The 21214-nt window shown below is 40.3% G+C and overlaps 1 protein-coding gene across 1 annotated transcript in view; it reads right to left on the bottom strand.

The window, feature by feature from the left end:
* Positions 1-21214, bottom strand: part of GRIN2C (glutamate ionotropic receptor NMDA type subunit 2C) — a 73433-nt gene that overhangs the window by 37391 nt on the left and 14828 nt on the right. Inside the window, exons 3-6 of the mRNA XM_058173116.1 lie at positions 19154-19268; positions 12867-13078; positions 7915-8077; positions 5283-5436 (exon numbers count right to left, since the gene is read on the bottom strand). Of these exons, the coding sequence (XP_058029099.1) occupies positions 5283-5436; positions 7915-8077; positions 12867-13078; positions 19154-19268 (644 nt within the window). The remainder of the gene's footprint in view (positions 1-5282; positions 5437-7914; positions 8078-12866; positions 13079-19153; positions 19269-21214) is intronic.

The following is a 21214-nucleotide window of genomic DNA, read 5'->3' as shown; positions in this document are numbered from 1 at the left end:
CCAGGGTTCTCTACACTTTTTCTGCCAAATTCCAACCCTGCCCAATTTACCACAAACGATAATGTTTCTCAGGATGCCAGTAAGCTTGTTTATCCCATTCTGTTCCTGGAACCCATTGTTTTCAGCGGTAATGAAAATGAAAACGACCAAAACAAAATCCAACAAGATATGCTGAGCCAATAAATAGTTCCTCATCAGGATCCACAGTGGTTATGACTTTGTGCCTAGAGATTGAACCGAGGCATTTGCTGAATACCAGCCAACTAGAGTAAACAGTAGAGATCCTTTCGTTTCCAAACATTCTGTCACAAGGAAGATCTATCAGAAGAGTTGATGGGCATTTAAGCAATGTTTTAGGAGAAGGAACTTTGTGACAATGATTATGGAATTATGGACATTATAGGTTTCTTATAAACCAAACTGAAGAAGAAAATGGCAGCAAATACCTTGTGAGGCAGGGCATCATTTTGGCTCTGCCTTTCATTGGTATGGTCTGTTCTATTAACTGATTTTTCCATATTTGTAATCATCAGCTCAGATATTAATTTGTAACTCTTGCCCAATTCTCTAATGCAAAGGATTGGATGTCATGCATTTCAAGAATGTTCAGATCATCTTCTGTTTGGCAGGATTCAGACAGACTATATTTTTGGGTGTAATTATTATTAGCAACATTAAAAAACACTTTTTAAAAAATATCTGACACTGTTCATTTCATTGACACTGTTCTTCTCATTCTCAGTTAAAGCCATTTACTGATGTCTTTACATAATCAAATGTTTGACTATGCTGCATTGCCTGTCATGCTCGTCGCTGTATGATACCTAGTTACATGCAAGAAAAAGTGTCTTTATACGCAAGCCATTTATAAGCTGAAGAGAATAGGACGAGAAAATCCTGCTGATGATGTTACCTAGTCTAGTAACAAAACATTCAGAAACTAAATTAAAACAAGCTTGGAAAACAAACCACTGCCGAAATCTAAAACCTGAGCTACAAGTATTTTCTATTATTTTAAAGTGCTTTCATAGTCAATTACCTTTGTTTTCTTCCAATGACCATAATTAAAATAGCAAAATCTTATTAGGTATGCAACATTTGATATCATATTCATTATGTGAATCCCCAATCTCCAGATACCTTATATTAATACTTTAAGAAGCAAGTAATGACAAGTTGCTTATAAGTAATAACAGCAAATATGATGGCAAAAATGAATATTCTTGTATTATTTGATATTATTATCAACTAATAATCAATAAATGTCTGCCACAAAGGAGACACATGGGTAACAGGAGTTCTCTGCCAGTTGTAGGACTGCTTTGAGACTAATGGGTGGAGTATATTTGAACATGTGGAGCTACAAGAATTCACTGATGCTGTACTCTCTTACATTAAAACATGCACAGACAATGTAATAGTGAATAAGTGCATTAGAGTTTACAGTATTTGTAAACCCTGGATGTCAGTAGAGGTACAAATACTTCTGAGAGCATGAAACTCCACCTTCAAGGCAGGAGATAAAGACGAATACAACGAGCCAGGGCAAACTTGAGGAGAGGCATTAAGGCGGCTAAACAGGATTACAAACAAAAAGTAGAGAAGCATCTGGTAAATAATAACCCAGGTGTGGCAGTGGTTGCAACATCTAACCAATTATAAGGGAAATACAATTAAAACAGCCAGCACTGATGCCCTGCTGGTAGAGGAGCTGAATAGCTTCTTCGCCCCCTTTGAGGTTAAAAGACCTGTCTCTGTGGCTGTAGCTCAAAGGCCCTCTAATCTCCAGCCACTCACCCTGCATGAACATCAAGTGAGAGCTGTGCTGAAGGCCGTAAATCCCAACAAAGCTGCAGGTCCAGATGGAGTGCTGGGGAAAGTGATAAAAAATGTGTGCTAACCAATTAACAGGGGTCCTGACAAGGATTTTTAACATCTCCTTGCTGTTGGCTAGAATTCCATCTTGCTTGAAAGCAGCCACAATCATTCCAGTTCTGAAGAAAGCAGCCATAAACAGCCTGAATGACTATAGACCTATTGCACTGATGTCTATAACGATGAAGTGCTTTGAGAGACTGGTTCTACAACACATCAGGTCCTGTCTTCCACTAAATTTTGATCAACACCAGTTTTCTTATAGAAGCAACGGGTCGACAGAAGACGCCATTGCCACTGCTTTACATACTACATTGAGACCCCTCAAAAAATCTGGGAACTATGTCAGAATGCTTTTTATAGCTCAGCCTTTAATACCATCTTACCAGGCATTCTCACTGAAAAGCTGACCGACCTGAATTTCCCTCCCCTCACTTGTGACTGGGTCAAAGACTTCCTGACGGACTGTCCACAAACAGTAAGGGTTGGGTGTCTGACATCTTCCACCCTGAAGTTCAGCACAGGCTCCCCTCAGGGCTGCGTGCTCAGCCCCTTCCTGTACTCGCTGTATACATATGACTGCATATCCTCGAATCCATCTAACACCATAATAAACTTTGCAGATAACTCAACGGTGCTGGGGCTTATAACTGGAGGGGACGAATCAGCATACAGGGAAGAAGTCCAGAAGGTATCCATATGGTGTTCAAAAAACAACTTACATCTTAATACTAGCAAGACAAAGGAGATGGTGCTAGATTTCCGGAAGCACAGAGAGGAACCTGCCCCACTGTATATCAAGGGGGGCTTTGTGGAGAGGCTTTCCTCTTTTAAATTCTTGAGAGTGCTCATTAGTCAAGATCTCACCTGGGAAAACAACATGTCCCTGGTGGTTAGTAAGGCTCAACAGAGACTACATTTCCTTAGAGTCCTGCGGAAAAATCAGGTGGAAAAACAGCTGACGACTTCTTTCTATCGGTCTATGAAAGTGTCCTCACATACTGTATAATAGTATGATATGCTGGTCTAACAGCTGCAGACAGGAAGGCACTACAGAGAGTGATCAATTCAGGACAAGAAACCATCGGTTGCCCTCTAACACCACTAGATGACATTGCCAGGTCTTGCTGTTTCAGCAGAGTAAGGAAGATACTTAGGGATAGTTCACACCCTGGCCAGCGTCTCTTTTCACTTCTACCATCGGGCAGAAGACATTGAAGCATAGCCAGCCGAACAAACAGGTTTAAAAACAGCTTCTACCCATGGGCTGTCAGACTCTTAAGCACACTCACAATCACTCCATGCACATACGGAAACATATGACTAGTCTTTTTCCCTACTTGTATAGGGATTATTCTCTATACCCGTGATGGCGAGCCTATGGCATACGTGCCACCTGTAGCACGTGGAGCCATATTTGCGGGCATGCAAGCCGTTGCCCTAGCTCGGTTCCAGCTCGCATGCGCGCACTGGCCAGCTGATTTTCAGCTGGCCCCGCTCATGACGCCCCACCCCTCTGAGGAGTCTCCATGCAGCATGTTTTGGATGCCAAGTAAGTACAGGGCTCGCAAGGAGGTTCTGGAAGGGGGTTTTCAGCCTCTGGAGGGCCTCTGGGGGGGAGAGCCTGTTTTCACCCTCCCCAGGCTCCAGGAAAGCCTCTGAAACCTGGGAAGGGTGAAAAATGGGCCTACCAGGCCTACCAGAAGTCTGAAACTGGGCCGTTTCTGGCCTCTGTAGGCTTCAGGTAGTCCTGCTAGGCCCAAAACAGGGCGTGGAGGGGTTGTGCGTGCATGCATGGGGGAGCGCAGGAAGGGGTTGTGCGCACATTCGTGGGGGGCAGGGCACGGGGGCATTGAATTATAGGTGTGGGCATGCACATGTGTGACCCCCCCACCACCAGTACTCTCCCCACTTTTGGCACATGAGGGCAAAAAGGTTAGCCATCACTGCTCTACACTATTTATGTTGTTTTGTATTTTCTGTTATGAATTGCACCAGAGAGGCTAAAGCAATTCCATTGTATATATGATGTACAATGACAATAAAGGCTATACTCTACTACTCTACTCTACTCTATACTATTATTTAAACATTAATGCCCAAAGTATGACATATTCAAAAACAGTGTTTTAGAAAAGATTTCTATTCCCCAAATCGCTATTTTCACACTGAAAATTTAAACTAGGGAATATTAAACATCTAACCGTATGTTAATATTGCAAGTCAAAACTCTTTACCTCATATAAATTTATGTTAGGAAATCCTTTCCTTCCTTTTTTATTGCTGGTGTGAGTGGTGTTCCTTAAGTAATCGAAGCCTAAGTTATGCAGGCTTCCAAAATACTTAGAAATAACTGTGTAAAAGTGATTTAAGAAAATCTTAAAACAGTTCAATAGGGACTGAGCTTGCTCAATATAGGAAAGGGGACAGAGGACAGTATCAATGTATAGGGCCAAAATTATTTACTTTCTTACTTGCTTGACAATATAGGTAGCTCCTATCCTGAGACTTTGAGTATTTAACAATTCCCCAACAAAATAATATTAAACTATAAACATAAGACTGAAAATTAAGATTAAACAACAGTCAAATAAAAGCCAAGAACTGGCATTCTCTTTCATTCTTAAGAGCAACTCAATTATCTATGGTATCCTCAAATGCTTGAACAAAAGAGCCAGGTCTCTGAAATACAACAGGGATAGCACTTAACATTTATACTTATGTACCGCTTCACAGTGCTTTAGAGCCCTCTCTAAGCAGTTTACAGAGTCAGCATATTGCCCCCAACAATCTGGCTCCTCATTTTACCAACCTTGGAAGGATAGGAGGCCGAGTCAATCTTGAGCCAGTGAGAATTGAACTGCCGAACTGCTGAGAGCAGTCAGCAGAAGTAGCCTGCAGTTACTGCATTCTAACCACTGTGCCACTACATCATGGATGAACTGTTCCAGAGAAAGGGAAAACCAACCTATCACTGATATTCTCAGGGATGATACTCATAACATGCCCCCCTATTAATTCTCACTGAACAGAAAATAATTAGAGTAAGCAGGCTCCTAAGATATTCAGGCCCAAAACTATAAGGTTTAAAGGTAATAATTATCTTTGAATTGCACCCAGAAGTCAACTGATAACCAATAACCTCATTCCATAAAGGAGACACATGGGTAACAGGGAGAGAACCCATCACTGCATGAGCTGCCACATTTTGAACCAGCTCTAGGTTCTAAGAAGTCTTCAAGCGCAGACTATGTAGAAATAATTACAATAGTCAAGAAATGAGATGAAAAGGACAGTGAAAATGACCTTCCATAACCAACTAACACACAAGCATTCCATATGGCTATATTCTGTTACAAATCTCACTTTTTTTTTAGTATTTATAGCATATGTTTGTTTGCTCTTACCTAGAAAAGCAGAGGGTGAGACAGTCCCATTGCTTCTGGCTACCATGACACTAATGCCCGTCTCCACAAAAGGTACGGAAAAATCAATAATTTGTGAGCGTTCCTCATTGATGGTGAGAGATCCGATGGCCATATCTGCTCGCTTGTAATATACCTGGGAGGTTGAGGAACAGAGAGAGAGAGAGAGAGAGAGAGAGGGCCTGAATAATAATGTCCTTCAACAGAACCAGCTCCAAATGGATCTTATACTATACTGATAAATTTCTGCTTGCTTTTATTTTAATCTTAGCAAACTAAAGGATGAAAGGTAAATATGAGCTGAAGTTAAACTGTGATTCTTGGTGAGTCTGTGAATATGTTCATATGGTTTCTTGGAAACAGTATGTACATGGTCAGTGATGGGATTCAAAAAATTTTTACTATCGGTTCTGTGGGTATGGCTTGGTGGGCGTGGCTTGGTGGGTATGTCAGGGGAAAGATACTGTAAAATCTCCATTCCCACTCCAATCCAGGGGAAGGATACTGCAAAATCCCCATTTCCTCCCAATCAGCTGGGACTTGGGAGGCAGAGAATAGATGGGGTGGGGCCAGTCAGAGGTGGTATTTACCGGTTCTCCGAACTACTCAAAATTTCCGCTACCAGTTCTCCAGAACTGATCAGAACCTGCTGAATACCACCTCTGTACATGGTTTGGTTGTCTTTGAGCCAGAGTTGTGCTTCAAGATGAGTAGCCATAGAATTCTGTTAAATAAACAAATGGTTTCCTGTTGTCTTCTTCCACAACTTTTTAAAACTTCCCAATGTAGCCCACAACCCTGTTATTTTCTCTGGAGGTGTCCTAATTCAAATTTTAACCAGGCCCTACCCTTCCAAGCACAGACAAGATGGGACGGGTGCTTCCCCCTGTTGAGGATGAGCCTTTGTGTCTATGCAGACTTGCTTGGGAATAAGACACACAGAACTCTGTGGGACTTATTTTCAAGAGGGAAAAAGGTTGTACCTCAAAGAGACCTCTTTGCATGGCAACCCTACAGATAAAATGACACTACCATAATTTCAGATTAGGTGTGTACATGTACTTAAGAAGAGTTTTCTTGATTGAAAATTTCTGTAGCTGGATGAGTCCAACCCTTACAAATGTGTTCACGCACCATCAAGAAACAATTCCCCACCATTTATCACTCTCCCAATCCCATTTTCCCTTCTGCATGTCAGGATTGCCACTGATGTCCTTTCAGTAGAGACACAAGAAAAGGAATAGATCTGGCCAGAAATAGTGTGATGCTCGATTCTTTCACAACGCTGCCCTTTTTCTCTTATAGATGGTTCTTGAAATGCTTCTGAACAGACATCCAATTCAGAAGGATTTAGAATTCCTTCTGGGACTAACGCAAAACAGGAGGAGAACCCCAAAGTGCAGCGTCTCATTTTTTTTTCTATTTCTTTTCAGGCAGCACAGAGGAATCTGTCTCCTGCATCTCAACTAGGTGAGAAATCCTAAACCATGCTCCTAGATTAGGAGTCACTCTAAATATCCCAATCAGCACCAAGAGGTAGAGCTCTTGACACTCAAGCAGCCCTTTATCTTATTCAAAGGATGGCCTAATCGCAGAGCAGTAGGGATGAAGACAGACTCTTAAGTTGCATGTAATGGAAGGTATGCCTTTTACACATGCTTATCCAAAGACAAGAGACTTCACTCCCAGGTTAGCATAGCTCAATACCAACTTGACTATAAGATTCTAGCTCCATTTCACATTCCACAAATTTGCCCAGGAAAGAGAGTAATTCCTTATTTGTAAAGCCATCTTCTTAAGGCTGCCATCTCTTAAGGCTGAAGCCCACAGACAAAGTTGAGGACTACTGAGTGGTGGGTCTTCTTTCTCGTTGATGTGTAGGGAGGTAGTTATAGAGCTTTCATTGCCTTTGGTCTAAGCCAGGGGAATGCAACCTTAAGTACTCAAAGAGCCATTTGGACCCATTTCCCACAGAAAAGAAAACACTGGGAGGCACAAAACCTGGGTGGGGATGGCCAACTCGATGTCACTCACATCCACTAGTCACATGACCTCCTAGCCACGCCTACCCAGCCAGTCATTAGGGCAGAGAACCAGTTGTTAAAAAACACAGGGAACCACAAAATCCTTTTGACATCTCCCTCCCTCCCTCCCTCCCTCCCTCTTTCCTTCCCCCCCTTTGTATTTCTCTATGTCTCTCTCTCTCTCTCCCCCCCTCTCTCTGTATCTTTCTGTCTCTGCCCTGGCCACTTTTCCATCCTCCCCCCATCGCCCTTACCTTCTTGGGCCAGGTGAGGAATGAATGGGAGGGGAGAGTAAGGGGCGGGGCTAGCCAGTGATGGAATCACCTGACAGGGAGCCACAGCAGAGGGCCCAAAGAACCGCATGCGGCTCCAGAGCCACAGGTTGCTGACCACTGGTCTAAGGTAAGTCAGCCTTTAGGAATGTGCTACAGTTCAGAAGGATTGGATAACTTTAGAAGAGAACCAAAGTTGCATGTCTGTTTTTATTTTCTCCACATGGAGAACTTCTGACAAATACCAGTGTACTAAACCTGTAGGTGTACATGGTTAAAATCCAAACAATGAGGGTTTTAGGATGCCTAATTCCTTACCTCACCAATCATGCCATTCCAGAAACCATCCACTATTTTACCATGTTTTCCATTTGTCACCAGGTAGAGATCGTAGGAGAACTTCACAGTCTTGGCTAGTTTCTTTAGGATGTCAATGCAAAAACCTTTGCAGCAGAGTTTGGTATATGGGTCCATAGGTTCACTCCCACTGAAAAAAGATGAGAAGGCACTCAACAATCACACTGAACCGCTGTCTTCCAAGCAAATCATGCCAGGACTATGTACAATTGCTCAAATCAAAGCCTTGAGATATCCTGAACCTAAATCACTATGCCCTGATATGTTTCCTTAGAGTGACATTATAGTCACTAGCCCAATTCCTCTATTCCAAAATAAAAATAACTAAACCATTACTGGGATGTGTGGCAGTCCTGTATCCTTATTGCTATCTACAGTCCTGTTGTCTTTAGAAAAACGCAGTCATAAATAATCAGCTTGCCAGTTTAGCATGGCACTGAATAATGGGCATGCCATCACAGGATATGACACATTAAAAATGAGCTGTGTAACTTCATCAGTGGCTAGAATTGGTAATGTTCCACATTTGTTATTTTCTGGAGCATCTCCTTGGTGCGTGAGGACCATTATAGAAGGCAGGGATGCCTACACACAAATGCTCAGACACACTCTAGCTGTCAACATGTACTTTTTCTATTATTACTCTCTAAGCCAGGGATGGGTAGTCTTAGGTGTGTATGTGTTTGTGTGTGGATAGATAGATAGATAGATAGATAGATAGATAGATAGATAGATAGATAGATAGATAGATAGATAGGCAGGCAGGCAGGCAGGCAGGCAGGCAGACAGACAATGGACGGATGAATAAAAATACCAAATCCAATCTGAACATCTGGCTAGCTCTGCAATGCACCATAATATATATTTAAGAAAGTTTACATAATGTAAAAGCAAATATAAAGAAAAAAATGAAGAAAAAAGAGAAAGAAATATAGAGAAAGAAGAAAAATAAATGCAAAAGCAAAGCAGAATAAGAAAGAAGTTAAAGAACTTGTTAAACTTCTAGTTAAAGAAACAAGAAAAAATATGCTACTTCTGACTTTCTTTTTAACAGTTATATACTCATTATTACTGCTCCCTCTCGATACTACAAAAATCTCTTCAGTCAACTCTGATATCTTTACAATCATTTCCTCCACTGTAAGAATGTCAGTGTTCCTTCAAAGAAACTCACTTGCATTAAATGAAACATAAAAACAAAAATCCTAAGATTCGCCATTTGGACTGAAGTGGCAAATAATGACTCCTAAGGGCAAGGACTTACTACAAATTCAGAATCAGGATGCTTCTGAGAATTTTAGGTTGGTACCAGACTCGAGCTCGCTAGTCCTTTTACACAATAATTCATTTTTTTTTGCTTTTCCTAAGCAACCAAATTTAGGGTGGGAAAATATATTAATTTTGCAAAGTACATTACAATAAACTTAAGGAGATGATATGCTACCTTTATCATCAAGACGGTTGTTAATAACATCTGTGACAGCTTATGGACCCAAGAGGAGAGGAAAGAACATAAGGAGGGCCTTGATGGATCAGGCCATTGAACCCAGGATCCTATGTCACCTAGTGGGCACACATCAGAAGTATCCAAGATTTTTATCAATAGGATTGGGGGGGAAATCATATGATATTTTGCGCACTATCCAGCAACAGGAGAAGACATCATAGGAAAGAGGTTGGAGCTCCTGCGGTTGAAGGAAAATTTACCAAGCAAATCTCCTTAAACAGGAAGCACTCACAGCTTCCTCCTTACAAGGAGGTTTGGAATAATGTTTGTTTTCATATTTTTAATACTGTTGCACGGATTGGCTTCAAATTTGCTTCCTGATTGGGAGAAGGAGGCCTCCTTCCCATTCTCATATCTCTTTTTGCTATTGAAAATTGACCATTTTGCAGACTTTTGAGGTATAGTAAACTGAAGACATCTTGATGAAAATGGAACCAATGAGCACAGTGAAGACCAGGGAACTGGTAAGTAGACTGATTCCTTGGAACCTCTCCAGATAAGGAGAGGATGAGAGATCACCCACCTGTGCTCCAGATGGCTGTTTCTCATGAGAAGACTGCAAGACAGCAGTTTCCCACAGGTTTGAGTACACGGGATGAAGAGATTATAAATGGAATAAGGATCCAGATAAATTTGGAAAATTGTCTTTTACTATAAGATTCTGAAATTTACTATACAATATAAACAGCTTCTTGTGGGAAACAGACTTATTTTAGCTATCCTGGTTATGGTTAAGTCATAACAAAGAGAAATTACTTTATGATTTTAGAAACTGGACACTAGAGGAGACTAAAGATTCTAAGCGGAAAAAATGTATAAAACATAAGCCTGTTCGTGATGTCAGTTAAAACTGGGACTTACAGAATGACACAAAGCATTATAGCATCAGAAACAGTAAAGAGGATCTTTGAAGAATGAAGCCAGAAACTTCTATTAGCTTTCAGCTTACATTTATTAGGGGAAGAATGTAACTTTCTCCATTGAGCAGGAACATTGATGACTCAGTCTTGATTAGAGAATTACAGAGGTCAGGAACAGGCAAATGATTAAAAAGCTCAGTCTCTGGGCCCCAACATGTATGAATGCAGATTGACTGCTAGTGCCAGCTACTTACCTCATTCAACCAGCCATAGCCTTTAATCTGCAAACCAGGTTATCCACTGTATGCTTCCAGGAATCATGACTGATTATTCACCGCTCAGCCTGAAGCAGAAACATGAACCTATTCCTGGTTCTCTTCAACACTGACCAAGGAAATCCCTTTTAAACTCTTTGATATTTTAAATCACAGCTAGATAATCTCAGTTTTGCAATCCTAAGAATCTGCATTTAACTGCAGAATTCTGATAGCACAGCTGCAAAAAGCATGGCTATTTCAGGAAATAGTGGTCAAAATAGGACAAATATACTTTAAATTGCAAACTATTACTCCCAATCCTTTCTCTTAAACTTGGGGACAAAAAGAGTAATCTGTTATTCCCCACATACATAACATAGCCATACTTGTTTTGCATCACCACTCTATCTTGACTTGACTTCAGTCATGAAAATTACCCATGTTTCAGAGGAAACAGCATTTTCTGTTCATCTAAGACTATCAATGTTTTATTTTCAAACATCACTACAAAATTGCAGCTACTTTTATTAATACGAAGCAGGGATTCTTAGCCTGGGGTCTACACTCTTGGGGAATCCATGAATAAATTTCACGGGGCCCATGAACTGGGATGGAAAAAAAAACCCTTCATTTCCATAACCTATAATTGAAATTTAGCTTTCCATTTGACAATGAATATATGCAATAAAATGGCCTCTAGATTTCAAAACTTCAATCTCATTATCAAAAACCAATATGCCCTTAAAAAGTACACCCAATATATGTGGTTGAGTGAAGTACTCTCAAAGGAGGCCATCATATCTGGTGTAAAATACGTTGAAATTGAAGCCAATAAATCACAATAGTCCTAACATGTAGATACTTGCAACTTTAAAGGCCCTAGGTCATGCCAAAAGGGGGGAGAAAAGGCTGGTAAGAGTAGGAACAGTTTGCAGCTAACTAGCATTTTGACTGTTGCATACAGGAGTAATTTTCCCTGTTAAATGTTTCAAAATTGAGATCTCCATTGACTGATAATAATTTTCATCAATCAAAACAACTTTTACTTCTAGTATCACCTTAGGAAGCGCACAAATGGCATTCCAAACAAATGGCAACTATTCTTTCATCCATGACCTAATATCCATCATGTTTGTGTTCATTTTATGCAAATTTAGTTTAACAGCATGAGATCAATTAAAATATAGCAATTCCATTCATGTACCCTGCTCTTTATATGCCTCCATTAGGATTCATATTGTTTCAGACAGAGGTACAGAATAGGCACTAGGGAATAATATTTTATCATATTACCAGTGCCAATCATTCCTTGACCCTGCTGGCTGGGAGGGATGAAACCTATAATCTGATGGGCAGCACATAAGGAAAGGTTGCACAGTAGCTTCTTCTGGGCAATGTGGTTGAATTGAAAGCCATCCCAGCGCTACAGACTTGAATGCTAAACTTGGTCCCTCCTCCCATGCTTTAGAGGGGTTGCCTATGCCGGAATTCATCCACTAATTTGGAAAGTTTTCAAAGCTTGCAGCAGCTACTATTCAGGCTTCCTCACCATTCCTTCTTTCATGGGAAATCCTGCAGAGTGAAGGATTGGCGTGTTCCAAGCACACCTTCTAAAGAAAAGACACAGTCTCTCAGATGTTCACCCAAGTTGGATAAACATTTCCATCTTACTAGGATGCCAATAAGAAGATAGAAGCAGCAGCAATACTGGATAGACAAATGCATAAGTGACACACAGGTTCTGCTACTGAGGGAGACACTTGGCTGAGAACCTTTAGTTTAAGTTAACCTAAAGGGTTAAACCTAAATTATTAAAGCTGCTTAAACATTTATCTAATTCCCTTGGTGAATCATGGAAAGTGGACATCGGGGATCCAAAATTCACTATCATAATCATAAAGTTAATAGATTGTGCCTTACTTTCTATGACAGATAAATAGGATTAAATCTCCCATAATTCCTAGGCAACACAATCAAAGACTGAGGGATGTCCTGGTCTGGAATTGTGGAGGAGTTGTCAACCCTATCTGAAGGACACCAGACTGGAAAAATTTTTATAATGAAACAGAAGGCAAGTAAAAAACAAAAACAAATGAATGACGGTGAACAGTGAAGTAAGCAATTAGTTTAGGAATAAAATTAATGTAACTTGTTTTACATGAGAAAACATGTTCGGGTTTCTGGGAAAAGATATACATTGGAAGCCAGCCCACTCCTCCCTTTAGCAAGCCAACCCTCTGTTGGCTCCAGTACTGCTTTACATCCTTTGAATTCATCCCTCTCGTTTACCTTACGGAGGAGTTGGTCTGTTTCCGGCAAGGGACTGTATTGCGGACACATACTCCAGTGGAAGGGTCTGTGTTCTCCACAATCACAAATGGTCTTTCTTCAAGAGTGGCCACTGTGAGGTGGCGATTATCTGACATGGGCTGCAGGAAGGATCCATAGCGTGGCCACACTGGATATTCCATGCGGATAATTCCCTTTTCCCATTTTCCCACCTGTGCAGTAGGAAAGGAGTGGGGGATGCTGTTTGAACCATGTAAATAAGAGTGCTTTTGGATTTTTATATACCATTGTCAATAGGTTATGTAAACAAGGCTCCTTGAGAATCGTTATCATCATCACCTTCAACAACATCAGAGGAGGAGGAGACCATGGGGAAGAATAACCAACTCTCTTTCTTACTTTATAGCTTAAAGCAAACCAGCAGCATGAAGGGATCCTTACAAGATTAGAATATATATACCAGGACAGATTCTAGAGCTCTGGGACTGGATGCCGTTGACAGTCTTTGCTCTACCCAGAAAAATATCTATAGCCTTTGGGTAATCATAATCTAGAACAATTTGCCAAGCAGTTTGACAGTAATCACTGAATAATGAGTGATCTGAGACTATTAAGGTTCCATCTGTTTTATATGGATACAGCAGTTAGACATTTTATTTCTGTTATCCTCATGGATGGTGATCATTTTTGCACTCGTGCTGCAAATGGCATTAAGCTACAGCACTTCGCAAATAGATATTACTATATTAGCTTTAAACTGTGCTGAATTTTTAAATGACTCAGTGGAAATAGTCTAGGTAATTAGATTTATTTACAAAGATTGGAAATGAATGGGATGTAACTCCTAGCAGAAAAAAATTAGATTTAAAATGGAGTAATGGGTACAGAATTGTTGTTGTTGTTGTTGTTGTTTCGGGAATATTTGAGCAACTCTAATAAGTAATTATAAAATGGACAACCTTGCCATTAAGCCTGTTCTCATTAGGCTTCTGCCCTCCGTTTGCGCTGTCACTTGTATTCTTTTTACTTAGACACTGCAGCCAACCACTGAATAATGCACCAACCCAGAAAACCTGAGGGCTAGTGTATTATTTTCCTTACTGAAATAACAATTGTTCAGGAAAAAAATATGATCATGGCACAGGTTAAAATAAAGAGCTGTGGTGGCATAGTGGTTATAATGCAGTACTGCAGGCTACTTCTGCTGACTGCTAGCTGCCAGCAGTGCAGCAGTTCAATTCTCAAGGTTGACTCAGCCAGCCAGCTTCCGAAGTTGGTAAAATGAGGACCCAGATTGTTGGGGGCAATATGCTGACTCTGTAAACTGCTTAGAGAGGGCTGTAAAGCACTATGAAGCGGTGTATAAGTCTAAGTGCTGTTGCTATTGCTATAATCACTCTACTTATGCATGGAAAGCAAGGGGGGAAATTTATTTATCAATATGCTAGGATAGTCATCCCCCTCATGAATAACCTTTTGTGTGAGAATAGGAGAGGGAAAAACAGAAAACAGAATAACAGAGTTGGAAGGGACCTTAGAGGTCTTCTAGTCCAACCCCCTGCTTATGCAGGACACCCTACACCACTTCAGACAAATGATTATCCAGTATCTTCTTTAAAAAGTGCTCCAGTGTTGGAGCATTCACAGTTTCTGGAGGCAAGTTGTTCCACTGATTAATTGTTCTAACTGCCAGGAAATTTCTCCTTAGTTCTAGGTTGTGTAGGAAGTTAGCACACATTTCTTATACAAGAACAGGAAACACCAAGGTGGGGCCCCACAGAGGGTATAAACTCAGGCACCTAACACTTCTTCTGCCCTTCTGCCCTTCTGCCCTCTTCTTCTTCTCTTCTTCTCCTTTCCTCTCTGGTTCTTCACCCAACACCTTGAAACATGTGATCACCTTTTCTGTTCAGGAACTCAAGCCATGTGATTCCTATCCACCATTAAACCATCTTTCCAAGCAGTCTCCATGTTTCCAGTGTCTTTTTACCACTTGGAACTGAACCCAGATGGACATTTCTTCCAACAGTTACTTCTCTCCTTGATTACTTTCCACCCATTGCTTCTTGCTCTGCCTTTAGGTGCTTTGGAGAACAGCCCGACTCCCTCTTCTTTGTGGCAACCCCTGAGATATTGGAACACTGCTATCAGGTCTCCCCTAGTCCTCCTTTTCATTAAACTTGATATAACCAGTTCCTGCAGCCTGTTTTTCATATGATTTAGCCTCCAGTCCCTTAATCATCTTTGTTGCGCTTCTCTGCACTCTTTCTAGAGTCTCTGCATCTTTTTTATATCGTGGCAACCAAAACTGGATGTAGTATTCCAAGTGTGGCCTTACCAAGGCACATGGGGAAGGAAGGAAGGAAGGAAGGAAGGAAGGAAGGAAGGAAGGAAGGAAGGAAGGAAGGAAGGAAGGAAGGAAGGAAGGAAGGAAGGAAGGAACCGACCAAGGCTTGGTATGGCTAGATCAAAGTCATAAAAATGTAACAGACACTATAATATGGCCTTGATGGATGCAATAGCATTTAGACTTATATACCGCTTCATAGTGCTTTACAGCCCTCTCTAAGCAGTTTAGAGAGTCAGCCTATTGCCTCCAAACTGTTCTAACTTTTTTTTTTAATCTATTGCAGAAATAAACAAGAAAACTGGACATTTAACACATTACTAAAATGTTGCAAAAATCAAAAGGCTTTCATTTGATAGCTATACAACATTACAGTAGATGTAGGTATTTCCCCCCTTGGAGAAAACAGCATAATGGAAATAGGGCCTTTTTCCTTAGCCAATGCATATTCTGCATACGACAGCAAGGGCCTTTGAAGGACAGCCCTCAAAACATGTTACTCTTCCAGATATACTTCCCCAAAAGCTTGAAATTCATTAAACATTTCTTTTATTTTTTTAAAAAAAGTTTAAATTAAACCTTACATTTTTCCATTATGTTTCAAGCCAAATTCTATTTATTTATAATGGTTCTGAAATTTACAAATTTCAGATTTGAGACCTCTAAACAATTCCTTTCAAATTTGGTTTTACTCTTATTCTCAGTGGAACTCAATAGAATATTATGATATAAGGAAGAAGAGTTAATATAAAGTGGAGAATTTATCATCTGGCATGTCTCCTAAGCCCTTCATCCATGGAGTTTCGGAAGCAGCTAAAAGAACAGTTTACTCTAAAGTTGCAAATGTAGATAAATTTTAAATGTTTGAGTAGAATTGTATTCTTTATTCCTAACAGAATTATCGAAAACTCAGTAGTAAATTACTGTGACTTATGGAAAACACTTGAACAGAGAAAGTCATATCATAAAGGAAAAGTGATAATGGAAAGCAATTATACAAATAGCTCATTTAATTAACACCAGTATTTTTCTACTAATAGTGTTCATCTCTTTCTGATTATTTTTGTAATTATCCAAAGATAACATAAAACCCAATCAGATATACTTAGATAACCCGCAAAGAGGGAAAATTGGAGAAATACTTAGATACCACAAGCAACTTGGTTTCCTTTGTGATTTTTTTTTTTTTCCAATTGAAATATAGAAAATTACATTGCAGATGCTTAGATGTCCATTTGCGCATATGGAGAGCAGGAGAGTAACCTCATCAATATTCTCTCATTAAGAGAAATACGTAATTACAGGAATAGATTCTAGGAAAATTGATGGTGCAATCTAAATGCCCAGCTAGCTAAAATCATTCTAATATTCCTCCAGTTTTCTGGAATATTGTAGGCAAATGGGATGAGAGCTTCAGAGCTAACAGATATGGAACATTCCTCAAAATTAAAAACCTGGTCAGAATAAATGAAATGACTTTGGAACGGCAGAAATTGCAAAAAAATTATGTAATTTGGGCTCAGGACATATTATTTGAGATGGAGCAACAAACAAAACATCACATTATTTTATATAAAAATAGTTCTTTTTGTTGCTTAAGGTGGCCTTGTTTTAAAATGTGATCATTTGGGCTGATTTGTAAGGAAGAAAATAAATGGACAGTTGCATTTTACTCCTACAACATAACATGCAGTCTTTCTCACACAAAAGGTTATTCATAAAGTAAACATAAGTAAAAATTCTTTGCCGCTTGAGATAGAATTTAATTCAATTACTGTTGTCCCTTCAGGATAAACGAATACCAATGACCTACGGTGGCTTCCTCATTTAGCTTAATAGTACAACCAACCCTGTGAAGCATAGGCTACATCAAACATGGACATGATATGTGATATAACAATGTAAATTAACATGCAGAGTTTTGAAGCCAAATATCTAAATAAATTTCTCTCATTGAACTCTTTTTCTTCTGAAGAGCACTGATCATACTCTCCAGAAAAAGGACAATCTGGGAAGCAATTATCTTTTGGATTGACACCAATATTAATGATGTTGTGGTTGACTCTTGATGAAAATTTATCCTTTTTTTCTGGGAAGACAGTAATTTATTGGCAAGCTTTCTAATATGCCTACATGTTCTTTAAAACCTAATCTTTGGTACATAAGCAGTTTAAACCAATCTGCTTTCACAACATTTGTTGAGTTTTATTTTTTAATTCAATTTTTAATGACTGGAAAGAAACAACAAAGTCATCTTGCTCAACAAGCATTCATCCAATTGAGTTATGTGCCTTATGGCATGTGATGCATCAAGCCTCCATTGCAAATTAAATAAATTAGTTGCAAACATACAAAATAAATGAATCTAAAAATTCATTTCATGGTGCTTCAATTTATTTATCAAATGAAATTATTTATTTTAATGACATGTTAAAAAAAAAAGCCTGCACTGCGCAAGTAAGAAGGACAATAAGAGGTGACTTTTAGGAATAGTCAATTGCCAATTCTTGCTCAGAATTCTCATACCTGCCAGCCTTCTGTTGCAAAAGCCAGAAAGAAATTGGGCTGTTTTAATGAATTCCAGAGAGATGCCTATGCCTGACCTAGGTATAAAAGCAGTTCTTACGAATCATGTCAGTTGGGCGTAGCCCTAATATTCATAACAGAGATAAGATTTTAAATACGATCGAAGAGTTTCTGAGTCAGTCTTTCCCATTTGGCATTTTCCAAAATGTTGGTTTTGTGGTCTTGCTGGCTGGGAATTCAGATAGACACAGTCTCTCTGTATCTGAAGCAGTGGTGGGTTTCAACTGGTGTTATCACCGGTTCGCGTCATGCATTCGCTCCGTGCAAGCACAGTGTATTAAGGAACAGCTGGGCTAAAAACGACCAAATATAAGATATGTATAATGCAGGGGCGGGCGGAAGGGCCAAACTAACCATCAGAGCTCTCACCTCACCTACTGTTGTGACCCAGGTTCCTGGACCTGGACTCCTGGACTCGGATGATTCAGAAAGTGAGGGAGAAGACCTGGCAAGGCCTGCTTCTCCTGTGCTCTCTCCCTCCCTGGCACCCACCCAAAGGGAGGAGGAGGGGCCGGCAAGGCCTGATTCTCCCGGGCCTTCTTCTGATTTGGCAACGCCCCAAGAACAGTTTTGGAGTGATGCAAGACTGCGCAGATGTGACCGGCGCGCACAGTAGAGGAAGCGTTGGGACAAAGCCAAAGAATGATAGTCATGCAGTGACATCTGCAGAGACTATAAAAAAGAGGCGGAACTTCCTGGTTTTTTGTCTTGGACAAAGCAGTGAATTTGCACGGGCAAACTGTATCAATGGAGGGAAGAATATATTCGTGAGTAATTCTGGCCTTATCTATAATTTCCTTGTTATCTCCAGAGACTTGGCAGGCCCATGGGTAGACGTGGCCAGAACATTTATCTATGTAAATAAATTAGAAAAGAAGGCCTTTGACTGACTCTTTGTTGGGAGTATTGGGGGAGGGAAACAGAACACCTACTCTGCTACCAGTTTGCATGAACTGGGGAGAACCGGCAGCAACCCACCACTGATCTGAAGGAGAGGTGGCGGCTTCTTAATCTAAAGAACTCCCAGGTACGTAGATATCCTCCACTGTTTCCAATCACAGGAAAATTCAATGAAAAATAAAGTAGACAAATGATATGAAGTCAGATTGGCTTCATCTGCTTATGTATCACAATTAGGTTTGCATTAGATCCAAAGCAGTTCTTTCAATCATTGTCAAAGCCTGCATAGCCCTAATAGATATTAGTGAATCTTGCAATGTAAGCTTAAAACTGGGGGTGAATTATAGACAAACACATTTGTAGAACAAGGAAACTATAGTTCTAAGAGACTATGCACTTAAGACAAGATGATGAGCATGGAGGGAGGGAGGGAAGGACAGAGGAAGGACCTTACCATCTCCCAGAGTCGATGCCGGTTCAGTGAAATCACCACCATGGTGGGCCTTACCAAATAACCACCTTTGTTGAAGGAGAGATCCCTGTTTTCCCATGACACATTGAGTAAATGCCTATGGAGAATAAGGAAAGCCATTCATCTTATTTTTTGGTATAACACTTTCATTTCTTTTGAAAGCAAATGCTCCCAAATTGGCCTGGCTTTACCTTGTAAAAGATGGCAAATGGACACTTTATACCAAGTCCCGTCCTTGCTGCCAGCTAAGATCTCTGAGGTCTCAGATGCCAAACATAAAGTGGGAGAAAGTATTTTAATTTTGCAAATTAAATTATTTTGCAAATCTGGCTATGAAGAAGATATTTATTAGTTAAAGCTGAACGGTGATCTTTTCATTTCCAAGGCAGCACACAGGAAGGGAGCTTCTCCACTTTTAGCCTCACAGGCCTTCAAAGTGGATGAGGCTGGAAAAACCACTCAGCAATTACCACCAGCAAGATAGAATTTCAAGCCAGTAGCATCCACTGTCCTGGCACCAGTTCTCCATGGCACTGCCATCCATTTGTTGCCCCATGTAAAAAGGGGCACAATCCCCATGTGGACTGTACTGGTACTGCAAAGTATCAGCAATAGCAAATATTGATCTGCTTATTCATTGGACTTCTCCCAGTCTTTATAATTGCTACAGATGACATTGTCTTTTTGTGGCCTACATTTTAAGCGTATGTAAGAAAGATCTGTTTTTTAATGCATTCAATGCAGCTCTTAATTCTGGATGATGAACCAGTTTAAAAATAAAGATAAAATTAAAGTAAAATAGACTCAGAGTGCTGCGATTATATTCTGAGATCCATTTTTTTAACAGAGGAGCATCAGCGTAGCTGCTTTGCTTCAGGACTTTGCTGGCTGTTCACTCTTACTGTCACTGCTTCTTGGAGGTGAACTTTCCTTGCGCGATTGATCTCAAACAGAGAGGAGTGTTGGGTGGGACAGCAGTGACAACTGCTTGGTGTGACCTCTCCACATACTTCATGCTAGTATTCCTCTCTTCCTTCACTCCCTTGGTAGTATAGGTAGTCCCCAACTAATGAACACATTTGAATCCAACATTTCTACTGCTAAGGTGATCACGTGATCCCGGGATGCTGTAACCGTCATAAATATGAAACAGTTGCCAAGCATCTCAACTTTGATCAGGTGACCATAGGGATGCTTAAATGGTCGTAAGTATGAAAAATGGTCATAAGTAACTTTTTTCAGTGCTGTTGTAACTTTGAAGGGGCACTAAACAAACTATTGTAAGTCAAGGACTAACTGTAATTATAATCTCTTTTATTTGAAAGGGAAGCGAGAGGAAGCAAGATCCTCTTATACAGGGGTGTCAAATTCAAGGCCTGCGGGCTGGATCCGGCCCTTGGGGCTGCCCTGGAAACAGCAAAGGACCAGCCCGTGGTACCTCTGCCAGTAAAAATGGAGCTCAGGTCACCATAGGTGCCCCCGACATGAGTGAATTGGAGGTAGCCACGCCCAACCTGGCCACACCCACCCTGGCCCCCCCGAGGTCAAACACAACCCTGATGTGGCCCTCAATGAAATCGAGTTTTGACACCCCTGCTATAGCTTAGTGGTATGATGTCAAATGTGTCCTTGTTCCTACACAACCAAGTGCTCTGGATTTCAGAAATAAAAGACTTGGGTCATCCTTTAAGACTAAAAAATTATCACGGCAGATTCACTTCATCAACCCACTTCATCATGATTGAAAATGTCATTCATTCCCAAAGTCCAGAAATGATAGAATTTGAGGCAGTCTTGAAAACTTTTTAAAATTAAGAGTTATAAAGTTTGAATTTATTGAGAGCCTATCTATTTTAAATCAGAATTCAGAAACAAGAATTTGTTCTTAGGCTGTTGAGGATCAGGATAAATATGCACAATGCATATAACTTCTCTGATTGCTCCTAAAACCATTAAGCTTCTCTTGCTATGGCTGCACTGTTCTCCACTGTCTCCACTCTTCCATTGGATGAACATGCCTTTTTCACCATTTCAGAAATTCTC

The sequence above is a fragment of the Ahaetulla prasina genome, chromosome 2, assembly GCF_028640845.1.
Source record: "Ahaetulla prasina isolate Xishuangbanna chromosome 2, ASM2864084v1, whole genome shotgun sequence".
NCBI classification, from domain to species: domain Eukaryota; kingdom Metazoa; phylum Chordata; class Lepidosauria; order Squamata; family Colubridae; genus Ahaetulla; species Ahaetulla prasina.
Note: the sequence above shows the minus strand (reverse complement) of the source record. Positions and strands in the feature narration are given on the sequence as shown.